General features: G+C 42.3%; 1 protein-coding gene across 1 annotated transcript in view; it reads left to right on the top strand.

Annotated features, from left to right (window-relative positions):
- The window catches only part of nop14 (NOP14 nucleolar protein homolog (yeast)), a 62,870-nt gene that overhangs the window by 8,719 nt on the left and 40,461 nt on the right, over positions 1-13,690 (top strand). The window contains exons 3-6 of the mRNA XM_078215190.1: positions 2,917-3,051; positions 7,776-7,917; positions 10,632-10,774; positions 12,750-12,878. Of these exons, the coding sequence (XP_078071316.1) occupies positions 2,917-3,051; positions 7,776-7,917; positions 10,632-10,774; positions 12,750-12,878 (549 nt within the window). The remainder of the gene's footprint in view (positions 1-2,916; positions 3,052-7,775; positions 7,918-10,631; positions 10,775-12,749; positions 12,879-13,690) is intronic.

The raw sequence follows: 13,690 nt of genomic DNA, 5'->3' as shown, positions 1-13,690 counted from the left end.
GGTAAGAAGATACACTCATTCACTTAGGTCCCAGAGATCCTGTTGATTTCATCACATTTCATAGAGTCACAGAGGTTTACAGCATGGAAACAGGCCCTTCAGCCCAACTTGTCCATGTCGCCTTTGTTTTTACCACTAAACTTTACCACCAATTGCCCACATTTGGCCCATATCCCTCTATACCCATCTTACCCATGTAACTATCTAAACGCTTTTTAAAAGACAAAATTGTACCCGCCTCTACTACCACCTCTGGCAGCTCGTTCCAGACACACCACCCTCTAAGTGGAAAAAATTGCTCTCTGGACCCTTTTGTATCTCTCCCCTCTCACCTTAAACCTATGTCCTCTAGTTTTAGACTCCTCTACCTTTGGGAAAAGATGTTGACTACCTAACTGATCTATGCACCTCATTATTTTATAGACCTCGATAAGATCACCCTAAGCCTCTTATGCTCCAGGGAAAAGAGTCCCAGTCTATCCAGCCTCTTCTTATAACTCAAACCATCAAGTCCTGGTAGCATCCTAGTACATCTTTTCTGCACTCTTTCTAGTTTAATAATATCCTTTCTATAGCAGGGTGATCAGAACTGTACACAGTATTCCAAGTGTGGCCTTACCAATGTCTTAAGAACATAAGAACATAAGAAATAGGAGCAGGAGTAGGCCATCTAGCCCCCCGAGCCTGCCCCGCCATTCAATAAGATCATGGCTGATCTGACGTGGATCAGTACCACTTACCCGCCTGATCCCCATAACCCTTAATTCCCTTACCGATCAGGAATCCATCCATCCGCGCTTTAAACATATTCAGCGAGGTAGCCTCCACCACCTCAGTGGGCAGAGAATTCCAGAGATTCACCACCCTCTGGGAGAAGAAGTTCCTCCTCAACTCTGTCTTAAACCGACCCCCCTTTATTTTGAGGCTGTGTCCTCTAGTTTTAACTTCCTTACTAAGTGGAAAGAATCTCTCCGCCTCCACCCTATCCAGCCCCCGCATTATCTTATAAGTCTCCATAAGATCCCCCCTCATCCTTCTAAACTCCAACGAGTACAAACCCAATCTCCTCAGCCTCTCCTCATAATCCAAACCCCTCATCTCCGGTATCAACCTGGTGAACCTTCTCTGCACTCCCTCCAATGCCAATATATCCTTCCTCATATAAGGGGACCAATACTGCACACAGTATTCCAGCTGCGGCCTCACCAATGCCCTGTACAGGTGCATCAAGACATCCCTGCTTTTATATTCTATCCCCCTCGCAATATAGGCCAACATCCCATTTGCCTTCTTGATCACCTGTTGTACCTGCAGACTGGGCTTTTGCGTCTCATGCACAAGGACCCCCAGGTCCCTTTGCACGGTAGCATGTTTTAATTTGTTTCCATTGAGATAGTAATCCCATTTGTTATTATTTCCTCCAAAGTGTATAACCTCGCATTTCTCAACGTTATACTCCATTTGCCATATCCTCGCCCACTCACTCAGCCTGTCCAAATCTCTCTGCAGATCTTCTCCGTCCTCCACACGATTCACTTTTCCACTTATCTTTGTGTCGTCTGCAAACTTCGTTACCCTACACTCCGTCCCCTCCTCCAGATCATCTATATAAATGGTAAACAGTTGCGGCCCGAGTACCGATCCCTGCGGCACGCCACTAGTTACCTTCCTCCAACCGGAAAAACACCCATTTATTCCGACTCTTTGCTTCCTGTCGGATAGCCAGTCCCCAATCCACTTTAACACACTACCCCCAACTCCGTGTGCCCTAATCTTCTTCAGCAGCCTTTTATGGGGCACCTTATCAAACGCCTTTTGGAAATCCAAAAACACCGCATCCACCGGTTCTCCTCCATCAACCGCCCTAGTCACATCTTCATAAAAATCCAACATGTTCGTCAAGCACGACTTTCCCCTCATGAATCCATGCTGCGTCTGATTGATCGAACCATTTCTATCCAGATGCCCTGCTATCTCCTCTTTAATAATGGATTCCAGCATTTTCCCTACTACAGACGTTAAGCTGACCGGCCTATAGTTACCCGCCTTTTGTCTCCTTCCTTTTTTAAACAGCGGCGTAACATTAGCCGTTTTCCAATCAACCGGCACTACCCCAGAATGCAACGAGTTTTGATAAATAATCACTAACTCATCCACTATTACCTCTGACATTTCTTTCAATACCCTGGGATGCATTCCATCCGGACCCGGGGACTTGTCCACCTTCAGTCCCATTAGTCTACCCAGCACTGCCTCTCTGGTAACATTAATTGTATTAAGTATTTCTCCTGCTGCCAACCCTCTATCGTTAATATTTGGCAAACTATTTGTGTCCTCCACCGTGAAGACCGACACAAAAAACGTATTTAAAGACTCAGCCATATCCTCATTTCCCACTATTAACTCCCCCCTCTCGTCCTCCAAGGGTCCAACATTCACTCTAGCCACTCTATTCCTTTTTATATATTTATAAAAACTTTTACTATCATTTTTTATATTAATTGCTAGCCTAGCTTCATAGTCTATCCTTCCTTTCTTGTACAACTTCAGCAAGACATCCCAACTCCTGTATTCAATGTTCTGACCGTTTCCAGCAATTCGATACTGCAAAAATTGTTGTGTGCTGAAGAGTGAGAGAAAATATGTAACAAATAATGCCTGTCACAACAAGCTCTGATTTAGCAAATACTGCTTACTCTGTCCTTACATTTTCATCTAACTCTGAGCTAACCAAAAAAACAAATGACGGAATCATAGAAACTTGCAGCGTAGAAGGAAGGCGTTTGGTCTGCCAAGTCTGTGCCAACTATCTGGCATTGACAGATTATTGAGTCATTGTTTAAACAAATAGCTGAATATTATTACACTGTTCATCTTACTGAAACATTTAAAGTACTTTTATCACTCGTGTTCCAGCGCACAGAGACTTTATTGAAAGAATACCAGAAGAAGGGGAAGGCCAATTCATTTGTTGACAGACGATTTGGTGAATATGATTCTGGGTTAACTCCAGATGAGAAGATGACAAAGAGATTCTCCCTGGAACGGCAGGTAACAAATCTTCTGTTTTAACAAAGGAAGTAGAAGTGTGTTGAAAATGGTCTTAATCTTGTTTCTTTCCCTCATAGCTGGTTACCCTGCATTTCTATACCTGCTTTTCAACATTCCATTCAGAAAAGGGCACATTGTCTGATAGCTGTGCTTCCAGTGCACGATCACACCAGTGCAGCACTGAAGGAAGCCTGGATTGTCAAAGATGTCTTTTTTTAGACATGAAACAAAGGTTCCCATCAGTCTGTTTGAGTGGGTGTTAAAGATCCCATGGATATTCAGAAAAAATCAGGGAGAACTCCCTGTTGTGAACCAAAAGTAGATTTAGTCCATTCCTTGACTTATTTAATATAAAGCGAAGTGATAATTCACTTATCTCGATGCTAATTCCAGCTTTGCAATGTTGTTTGATTATGTTATGATCTGGCAGATGTTAATTGCCATGCAAACCAAATCCCAAAGGGAAACTTGGCCTACAACTCTACTTTTGTATTTCGATCATAAGAAGCCACAAATTCCAGTAACATTTTGGGAATTTTAAACATTGAATTAAAACATTTATTAACAAATGAAAAGCAAACTTAAACACACAAGATTACATTTATACGGTTAAATTTTGTCTTAAAAAACATTTCTTAAACAGACTTGGTTAGACTAAAAAGAAACACCCTCCAGGCACAATCCCCTATGGATAATTAAATATAAAAATCAAGTAATATTACCCTCAAGGCAAAGCTTTAGTGAGGTATACTACACAATTTCTCACTCCTTTCTTCCACTGTGCTGTGGAACTTAAAAACTTCAGACACCAGACTTCTATTTTCAGCCCTAGGACTTCTATGGCTTAACTGGGTCGCTGATTTAAAACTGCTATCTGAAAAACAGACACTTCTCTGGTTTGGCTGGATTGCTATTTCAGTTCTCTTCCCAACACACAAGCAGCACCCCAGAGGTCTCACGTGGCCGCTCCATCTAAGCTTTCAACATCTCTGTTTAAATATGTGTTGCATATTTAAGTGGTTGCATGATTGCTTTAAGAGCCAGTTACATGATTTGAAGGTGATGTCATTGGAGTGTTTCACAGGCTTCTGCTTTAGTTTCATTTTCTACTCTATACAGGCAACAACTCCTGCAATAAATTTGGAGTTGTTATTTTGAATTTTTATTTAATGTCTCCCCAGTACTCCCCTTTTTAACCTGGAAACCGTTGATTTGATTTTTCTTTCAAATGACTCCAGCAAAGCATCTACTCTTTTCATTTATGCCAGATACTGCCTGGAATCTCACCTCTCTCTTATCAAAAAAAACACTCTTCAAACCACACAAAGAGCCTCTACCCTTTTTCAACTGCGTAGTGAGTCTTCTGCTCTGCTGCTACGCTCTGTGACACTTGTGCAGTCCCTGCAGCTTAGAGGAGTCTACCTGATTTTTTTTCCCCAGTAAGAAACGTAATTCCCGCCCCCTCCTTTTTTTTCTTACTTGGTCTTCCTTCACTGGAACCTCAATTTTTAATCCTTTTTGTTTAAAACAAACAACCTCTTGTTCGGACATAACAAAAAGAAAATTGGCAACAAGTCAGGATTTTGTTTCATTGAGCGCATCTAGAAAAGATTCTAGGTAGAAAAAATGATTGTGGGTCCTTGCACTTAATATTAGAAGGCTGGGGAAAATCAACAACAGGATTGCGGAGCGGCAGAGCGGAAGATTCACCACGCAGTTGAAAAAGGGTGGAAGCTCTCTATGTGATTTGAAAAGTGTTTTTTTCTGATAGAGAGGTGAGATTCCAGGCAGTGTCTGGCATTTTTGAAAAGAGTAGATGCTTTGCTGTACAGCTGGAGTCATTTGAAAGAAAAATCAAGTCAACTGTCTCCAGGTTAAAAAGGGGAGTACTGGGAAGACAAATAAAAATATACTGAACAGTCTTGAGTCGCTAGTGCCTAAAGAGAAATGGCGGGTCAATTAGGCACCATGGGTCCTTTCAATGAAGAAAATGAATCACTGAGTTCCCATGCATAGTTTTCGGTACTTTGTACAAGCGAATAAAATTGCTCGTATAAAGCGAATAAGGTTGCTCGTACCAGCTTTCCTCAGTACAGTAGGAAATAAAATCTTCAATTTGCTCTGGAACTTGGTTCATCCAACAAAGCCAAGAAGCAAAACTTACAATGAGTTGACAAAGATCCTTAAAGAGCATTACTCTCTTAAGCCACTGATCATCGTAGAATGGGTCAGATTCCACCGAAGGAATCAAGTGGAAAGCGAAAGTATTGCTCAGTTTGTGACAACCTTAAAAACATTAAATCTACGTGTGCAAACCACGTCCTTTTCTTTTTGTTTAAAACCCACAGCCCCTAACGTAGTTAGGACATTACAGTATTGTTTCTACTTTTTCATCTTGATTCAATTGTCCTTAGCTCCTCTTTGAAACTTAACTCTCCCAGAATACAAAATTTTTCATGTTCTCCTATACAGCCCCTACTTTCAGGTCAAATTAAATTTAATAACCTTGCCTTATTTATTTATGATCTTTCCAAGTTATAAACCCTTTTTATATCCAATTGAAATTTAACAGCTAAAAACCCAACCCCTCACTTATCTCCTAATGAAAATTTCTATAATTGGCTTATTTATTTACAGAACATTCACTTGAAATACATACCTCCATTCCTTTGAAGTCATAAACCTTGTAAACAACCAGTCCCCAGCTTAATTAAATTAGTTTACACACACACAAACACAATACACACATCTACAAGCCTGCTTCACAGAATGAAACCCCCAAAAATTAAAAATAACAACATCTTTTGCTGCAATTAGCACAAGAAAAGCTTCTATCAGGAATAGATTTTGAATTGTCGGAGTAGGTGCGAATTGGCTATCTGATTGCCACATGTGGGATCTTGCCATGCACACATTTCTGCCTATCTAACAGTCGGCACTGCATTTCAAAATAATCTATAAAACACTGAAGCATTTCTACGAGGAATGTTAAAACACAAACTGCAAGTCCTTCTCTCACTTCATCATAGTTACAATTGATGCCTCATGGAACAAAAATGTTTGAAAGCGGCAATAAAAAACAGATGCTGGGGAAAAGCTGAGGCAGCATCCGTGGAGAGAAGAATGTCGGGTTAACGTTACAAGGTGATGACCTTTCATCAGTGCACAGAAAACAGGATGGCGTCTAGATTCTGCTGGCTTACTGATGCTGGGAATTCTGCAATTGCTGGGGTGACAGGGGAGTTCTGGCTGTCAGTCATTAAACACCCCCACCCACTCCCTACAGAACAATTCCAATGCTCTGGGAATCTGACCATTCAGACACGCCAACTCGCCAAAATGTAGGGAGTTTAAACCCTTTGATTATAATGCATGAGCTGCAGTTGATTACTCCTGTTATAGCTCCACTTTTCCTGACACCTCTGCATTTATTACTTCAGCTGATGGTCCCCTGAGTCCCCAGCTTTAACTTTTAATCGTGACGTGTAGTTTTCTCACCGTGTACATTTGTATATAGACAGTTCTTGCACTTGAATGCCTGCATGGCACACTCAGTTTTGTAATATTGTAGTTTTGATGGGACATTGAGCCAGGATCTTGGGAACTCCCACACTAACTGCAATGTGGCTGCACCTTCATAGGTAGCAGCGGTTCAAGAAAAAGGTTCGACGCCACCTTAAGGGCAGTTAAGAACAGGCAGCAAATGCTGATCTTAACAGCAACACCCACCTCCTGTGAATTAATGTTTTCAAAAAGAGGAGGAAAATTTAGATGACTAAACACAGAAAAGAGAACTGTCTTGATGAGTACCTGAGCTACACAGAAGGTTTATAACTTCCTGTGTCAAACTAGCCGATCTGAGCCAGCAGAGCAAGAGAAAGTACTTCTTAAAAAATCATTCGTGGGACAAGGGCGTTTCTGGCTGGCCAGCATTTATTGCCCATCCTTAGCTGCCGTTGGAGGATAGTTAAGAGTCAACCACATTGCTGTGGCTCTGGAGTCACATGAGTAAGGACGGCAGATTTCCTTCCCTAAAGGACGTTAGTGAACCAGATGGGTTTTTCTGACAATCGACAATAGTTTCATGGCCATCAGTAGATTCTTAATTCCAGATATTTGTAATTGACTGCAAGGTAATCCTAGCCTTGTGAAGAGACAACAGCAGCTTCCAAACACTAATCCATAGAGCCATAGAAAAGTTATGGCACAGGAAGAGGCCATTCAGCCCATCATGTATGTGCTGGTCAAAAAAGAGGAGAAAAGAAACTAGCCCATCGTTTGATTCTACTTTCCAGTTCCTGATCCATAGCCAGGCAGGTTACAGCAGATCCAGCACCTCGTTTGCACTCTTCATAGTTTTGTCAATTTGCATTGCTACATTTAATGATTTTTAAATCTGTACCCCTAGATCCCTTTGCGTCTAACCCACTTAGACTCTTATTGAAATGCAGAATACTGCAGATGCTGGAAATCTGAAATAAAAAGAGAAAATGCTGGGAATACTTGGCAGGTCAGGCAGCATCTGTGGAAAGAGAAACAGAGTTCATGTTTCAGGTCGATGTCCTTTCATCACAACCTAGACTCTTTCTTTTGCAAGAGGTAGATGAGCTTCTTATTCCCACCAACCGAAGTGCACCACATGACACATCTATATTGAAATTAATTTGCTCATTGATGTGCAATCTTGCTGGATTCACCTACTTGTTTTGTTCTTGTTGCTTCAGCGCCTGCACACGAAGAAGGACGTATACAACCTGAATGAGGATGAGGAGCTCACCCATTACGGGCAATCCCTGGCAGACATTGAGAAGTTCAACGACATGCCAGACAGCGACAATGAGACGGAGGATAAAGGCCATCTGTCTGGTGAGTATGGGAAATATTGCATGGTTTGACTAAGGGAGCTTAATTGATGGTAGTGAGAAGTTGATTGTTTATGAGATTATTTAACAGTGTTTTCCATCTCTCTCCCAGGAAGATTGTTTTTTCTTAAATTCGGGGTTTGACAGGTGTGTGAAGGGAGCAGGAGTCCATTATAGATTGTGATGGAATGAATTTGTGTTAGAACATAGAACAGCACAGAACAGGCCCTTCGGCCCACGATGTTGTGCCGAGCTTTATCTGTTGATAAATTAAAGAAAAAATAACTTGCATCTTTCATGACCCTAGAACCTTAATTACTCAATTAAGCACCATGAAGTGAAGGAGACATATAGCATACATAGGCAGCTGGGATCAAGTGGATCCCTTGAAGAGTATAGAGGTTGTCGGAATAGAGTTGAGAGAAATCAGGAGGGCAAAAAGGGGACATGAGATTGCTTTGGCAGATAAGGCAAAGGAAAATCCAAAGAGCTTCTACAAATACATAAAGGGCAAAAGAGTAACTAGGGAGAGAGTAGGGCCACTTAAGGATCAACAAGGTCATCTCTGCGGATCCACAAGAGATGGGTGAGATCCTAAATGAATATTTCTCTTCAGTATTTACTGTTGAGAAAGGCATGGATGTTGGAGAAATAAATAGTGATGACTTGAGGAGTGTACATATTAAAGTGAAGGAGGTGCTGGAAGTCTTAAAGCGCATCAAGGTAGATAAATCCCTGGGACCTGATGAAGTGTATCCCAGGATGTTGTGGGAGGCTAGGGAGGAAATTGCGGGTCCCCAAGCAGAGATATTTGAATCATCGACAGCTACAGGTGAGGTGCCTGAAGATTGGAGGGTAGCAAATGTTCTGCCTTTGTTCAAGAAGGGCTGCAGGGAAAAGCCTGGGAACCACAGGCTGGTGAACCCCACATCTGTAGTGGGTAAGTTGTTCGAAGGTATTCTGAGAGATGGGATCTTCAGACATTTAGAGAGGCAATGACTGATTAGGGACAGTCAACATGGCTTTGAGTGGAAAATCATGTCTCAGAACTTGATTGAGTTTTTTGAAGGGGTAACCAAGAAGGTAGATGAGGGCAGTGCAATTAACATGGACTTTAGCAAGGCCTTTGACAAGGTACCACATGATAGGTTGTTGCATAAAGTTAAATCTCACGGGATCCAGGGTGAGGTATCTAAATGGATACAAAATTGGCTTCTTGATAGAATGTGGAGATGCCAGCGGGTGGTTGTAGAGGGTTGTTTTTCAAACTGGAGGCCTGTGACCAGCGGTGTGCCTCAGGGATCGGTGCTGGGTCCACTGTTATTTGTCATTTATATTAATGATTTGGATGAGAATATAGGAGGCATGGTTAGTAAGTTTGCAGATGACACCAAGATTGGTGGCATAGTGGACAGTGAAGAAAGTTATCTCCAATTGCAACGGGATCTTGATCAGTTGGGCCAGTGGCTAATGAATGGCAGATGGAGTTTAATTTAGATAAATATGAGGTGATGCATTTTAGTAGATCCAATCGGGGCAGGACCTACTCAGTTAACGGTAGAGCGTTGGGGAGAGTTATAGAACAAAGAGATCTTGGATTACAAGTTCATAGCTCCTCGAAAGTGGAGTCACAGGTGGACAGGGTGGTGAAGAAGGCATTCCGTATGCTTGGTTTCATTGGTCAGAACATTGAATACAGGAGTTGGGACATCCTATTGAAGTTGTACAAGACTTTGGTAAGGCCACACTTGGAATACTGTGTATAGTTCTGGTCCCCCTATTATAGAAAGGATATTATTAAACTAGAAGTAGTGCAGAAAAGATTTACTAGGATGCTACTGGGACTTGACAGTTTGAGTTATAAAGAGAGGTTGGATAGGCTGGGATTTATTTCCCTGGAGCGTTAGGGGTGAGGTCTATAAAATAACGAGAGGTGTAGACAAGGTAGATAGTCAACATCTTTTCCTGAAGGCAGGGGAGTCAAAAACTGGAGTGCATTGGTTCACGGTGAGAGGGGACAGATATAAAAGGGTCTAGAAGGGCAATTTGTTCACACAGAGGGTGGTGAATGTCTGGAACAAGCTGCAAGAAGCAGTAGTAGAGACGGGTACAACTTTGCCTTTTAAAAAGCATTTAGATAGTTACATGGGTAAGTTGGGTAAGATGGATGTGGGCCAAATGCAGGCAATTGGGACTAGCTCAGTGGTAAAAACTGGGCGGCATGGACAGGTTGGGCCAAAGGGCCTGTTTCCATGGTGCAAACCTCTATGACTCCAAGTGGAATCGCTGCATTATGTAGGAAACACAGAAGCCAATTTTCAGATTATGACTAGATAAATCTTTTTGCCAGAGAGGGATAAATATTATCCAGGACATCGGGGAGAACTCCCCTTCTCTTGTTCAGAATGCAGTGGCTTTGGATTTTTAAGTTCACCTGAGAGGCCAGAATTCAATTTATCTGAATGACAGTATCTTCCGAAAGTGCAGTGCTCCCTCAGAACCGCTATGGAATGTTAGAGTCGATTTTGGGCTCTGCGGTGGAACTTGAACCCACAACCTTCTGACCTGGAGGTGAGAGTGTTACCACTGAGCTGTGGCTGACAGCTGATATTGGTCTGACAGAAAAAACATTCGCTTATTTGAAATAAGTTGTGAATACATGGCTGGCTGTATTATTCTTTATGTTCCTGAAGTAATGTGTTCCCTCTTTGCTGGCAGCTGAATTCACTGCTGCGGCACACTTTGGAGGTGGTGGGCTGTTACAGAAGAAGACTTCATCTAAGCAGGAGGAGGAGGAAGCAAAACCCAAATCCCGCAAAGAGTTCATTGAAGAACTTATTGCAAAATCCAAGAAGGAGAAGGTATACCTTATAAATTGCTTCAGATACCTTGCGGCGATGGGTATGATTGGTTTTTGCCATTGGTGTGGGGAGGGGAAACTGAGGCACCTCTGGCAGAGGTGTCACTGCATCTACCTCCTAACCACATGCCTGTGGCTGCAGTTTGGGGTTTGTCTAATTAAATGAAGTGGATGCCAGACCACATATTAGAACTTCCTTTTCTCCAGTGATCACAGATGCCTTTTAGTGCTTCACAGGGCAGTGGAGTGAAAATAGATGGCATTTCAGTAGGAAGATTGAGCAAAGTAGCCAAAGGAGGCACTAGAGCATGGTCAAAGTGGGTCTTAAGGTGGTTTGTGAAGGTTAATGGGTTGAGAGGTTAAGGTGGCTGAGAATGGAGTGAGAGCTAGTACCGAAGGCTGGAACAGTCCCCAGAGTAGGGAAAGCGGAAAGGGATTTCAACGATTTAGATTTATATTACACTTTCAACATAGTAAAACATCCCAAAATGCTCAACAGGAGCAACATGGCAAAAATGACACCAAACCACCTGGAGTCATAGAGGTTTACAGAATGGAAACAGGTCCTTTGGCCCAATTTGTCCATGCCGCCCTTTTTTTTAAACTCCTAAACTCATCCCAATTGCCCGCATTTGGCCCATATCCCTCTATACCCATCTTACCCATGTAACTGTCTAAGTGCTTTTTAAAAGACAAAATTGTACCCGCCTCTACTACTACCTCTGGTAGCTTGTTCCAGACACTCACCACCCTCTGTGTGAAAAAATTGCCCCTCTGGACACTTTTGTATCTCTCCCCTCTCACCTTAAACCTATGCCCTCTAGTTTTAGACTCCCCTACCTTTGGGAAAAGATATCGACTATCTACCTTGTCTATGCCCCTCATTATTTTATAGACCTCTATAAGATCACCCCTCAGCCTTCTACGCTCCAGAGAAAAAAGTCCCAGTCTATCCAGCCTCTCCTTATAACTCAAACCATCAAGTCCCTCCATTCATCATGGAGATATGAATACAAATGATCAAAAGCTTGGTCAAAGAGGTATTTGACAAACTATCTCAAAGGAGGAGAGGCAAAGTAGTTCTGGAAGGGTTTGGGGTCCAGATAGCTGAAGACATGGCCACCAGTGGAGGAGCGATGGATATTGGGGACAAACAAGAGGCCAGAGTTGGAGGAGTGTTGACATTTTTGAGAATTCGAGGACTGGAGGAGGCTACAGAGATGGGCAAATGGCAAGGCTTTGATTGATTTAACACTCGGAGGAAAAATTTAACTTCAAAGAAAAATTGAACTAGGAGCCAGTGTAGGTCAGTGAGCACAAAGGCAATGGGTGGACAGGACTTTACGTGAGCTAGGATGCAGCTGCCAAGCTATGAATGAGCTGAGGTTTACGGAGGATGAAAATCTTTCAAGTCTCTGGCATGTGGGAAGTCAGTGAAAGCTAATGAGGATGTGAGTGATGTAGTGCAGAGGTCATGAGTAGAGCTATGAATGTTGCAGAGCAGGAGGTGATAGGAGTGGGTTTCAGCAATGTAACTGGTGGGTGTTGGGGGGCGGCATGGTGGGAAGCGGCAGTGGAGGTAGAAGGAAAAATTGTATTGTGAATGTGGAGGTTTGCAGGCCTCCGAATTTCCACACCCCTCGATAAATGCTTCAAGGTAACAATTGGGGTGGGAGAAGGTTTTAAGTCATATATTGTGTAGGTATTTATAAGAACCAACAAAGCTGTCTGTGAAACTGGAGATGCCTTGATTCATCCTGGCTGGCAGGATCTCAAAAGCAGAATTAGAACGTGTCGTTAGGTGTTACAAGTCTTCCTCACATACAATGTTCTGTGCACAAAATTTATTGGTTGGTTTGGATTGCGTATCAGCCGTGATCTCAATGAATTTTGGAACAGGCTCGAGGGGCTGAACGGCCTCGTCCTGTTCCTGATGACCTATTTTTGGTAACAGTGCAATGTTCTAATCTGAACAGCATGAGCGGCAGGTTCAGCGAGACAAGGCGCAAGAGCTGACCGAGAAGCTGGACAAAGATTGGAAAGAAGTCCATTCCCTGCTGGCTCACAAAGCCCCCAGAGTGGAACACAAGGAGGAGAAAGCCAAGGTAAGTGATTTCAGGAACATTTGGCTTCTTCATATGACCTCAGCCATTGCATAAGGTGCCTATTTAAGAATGAGGTAGTTTAAAAAAAGAAATCACCTGAACTTTCACTCTCCCTTGCAATGTTTTTCAGATGTTTTTTCATCAACTGCTCATAATGCCTGGTTGCTGATACTATATGGTGCTATTGCACATTGTAAATTATTCTAGGAATAGTTTAATGTAAAATAAGATGTACACACTGTCTCGATCTTAATGTTTCTCTTGTATGCTTCCGATTTTAAGTATTTAGCTAAGTCTTATTGCACAAGATTAATTTTTAGGCATTATATTCACTAATGTCATCTATGTTTTTTAACCTTGAACTAAAAACCAATGGCATTTAACAAACTATCATTGAAACTTACAGCACAGAAAGAAGCCCATTCAATCCATTGTGCCTTGCTGGCTCTTTGGAAGAGTATAATGAAGAAACAGTTTCCATTAACTATTGGAATAATGGCAGGATTTCAAGAAATATCTATTTATGCTAATGGATGTGCTATGTCACTGCATGTTATTTTGTTTTATTCATTCATGGGACATGGGCATCACCGGCTGGGCCAGCATTTATTGCCCATTCCTAGTTGCCTGAGGGCAGTTGAGAGTCAACCACATTGCTGTGGCTCTGGAGTCACATGTGGGCCAGACCAGGTAAGGACAGCAGATTTCCTTCCCTAAAGGACGTTTGTGAACCAGATGGGTTTTTATAACAATTGACAATGGTTTCATGGTCACTATTAGATTTTTAATTCCAGATATTTTTTATTGAATTC

The sequence above is a fragment of the Mustelus asterias genome, chromosome 6, assembly GCF_964213995.1.
Source record: "Mustelus asterias chromosome 6, sMusAst1.hap1.1, whole genome shotgun sequence".
Taxonomy (NCBI): Eukaryota; Metazoa; Chordata; class Chondrichthyes; order Carcharhiniformes; family Triakidae; genus Mustelus; species Mustelus asterias.
Note: the sequence above shows the minus strand (reverse complement) of the source record. Positions and strands in the feature narration are given on the sequence as shown.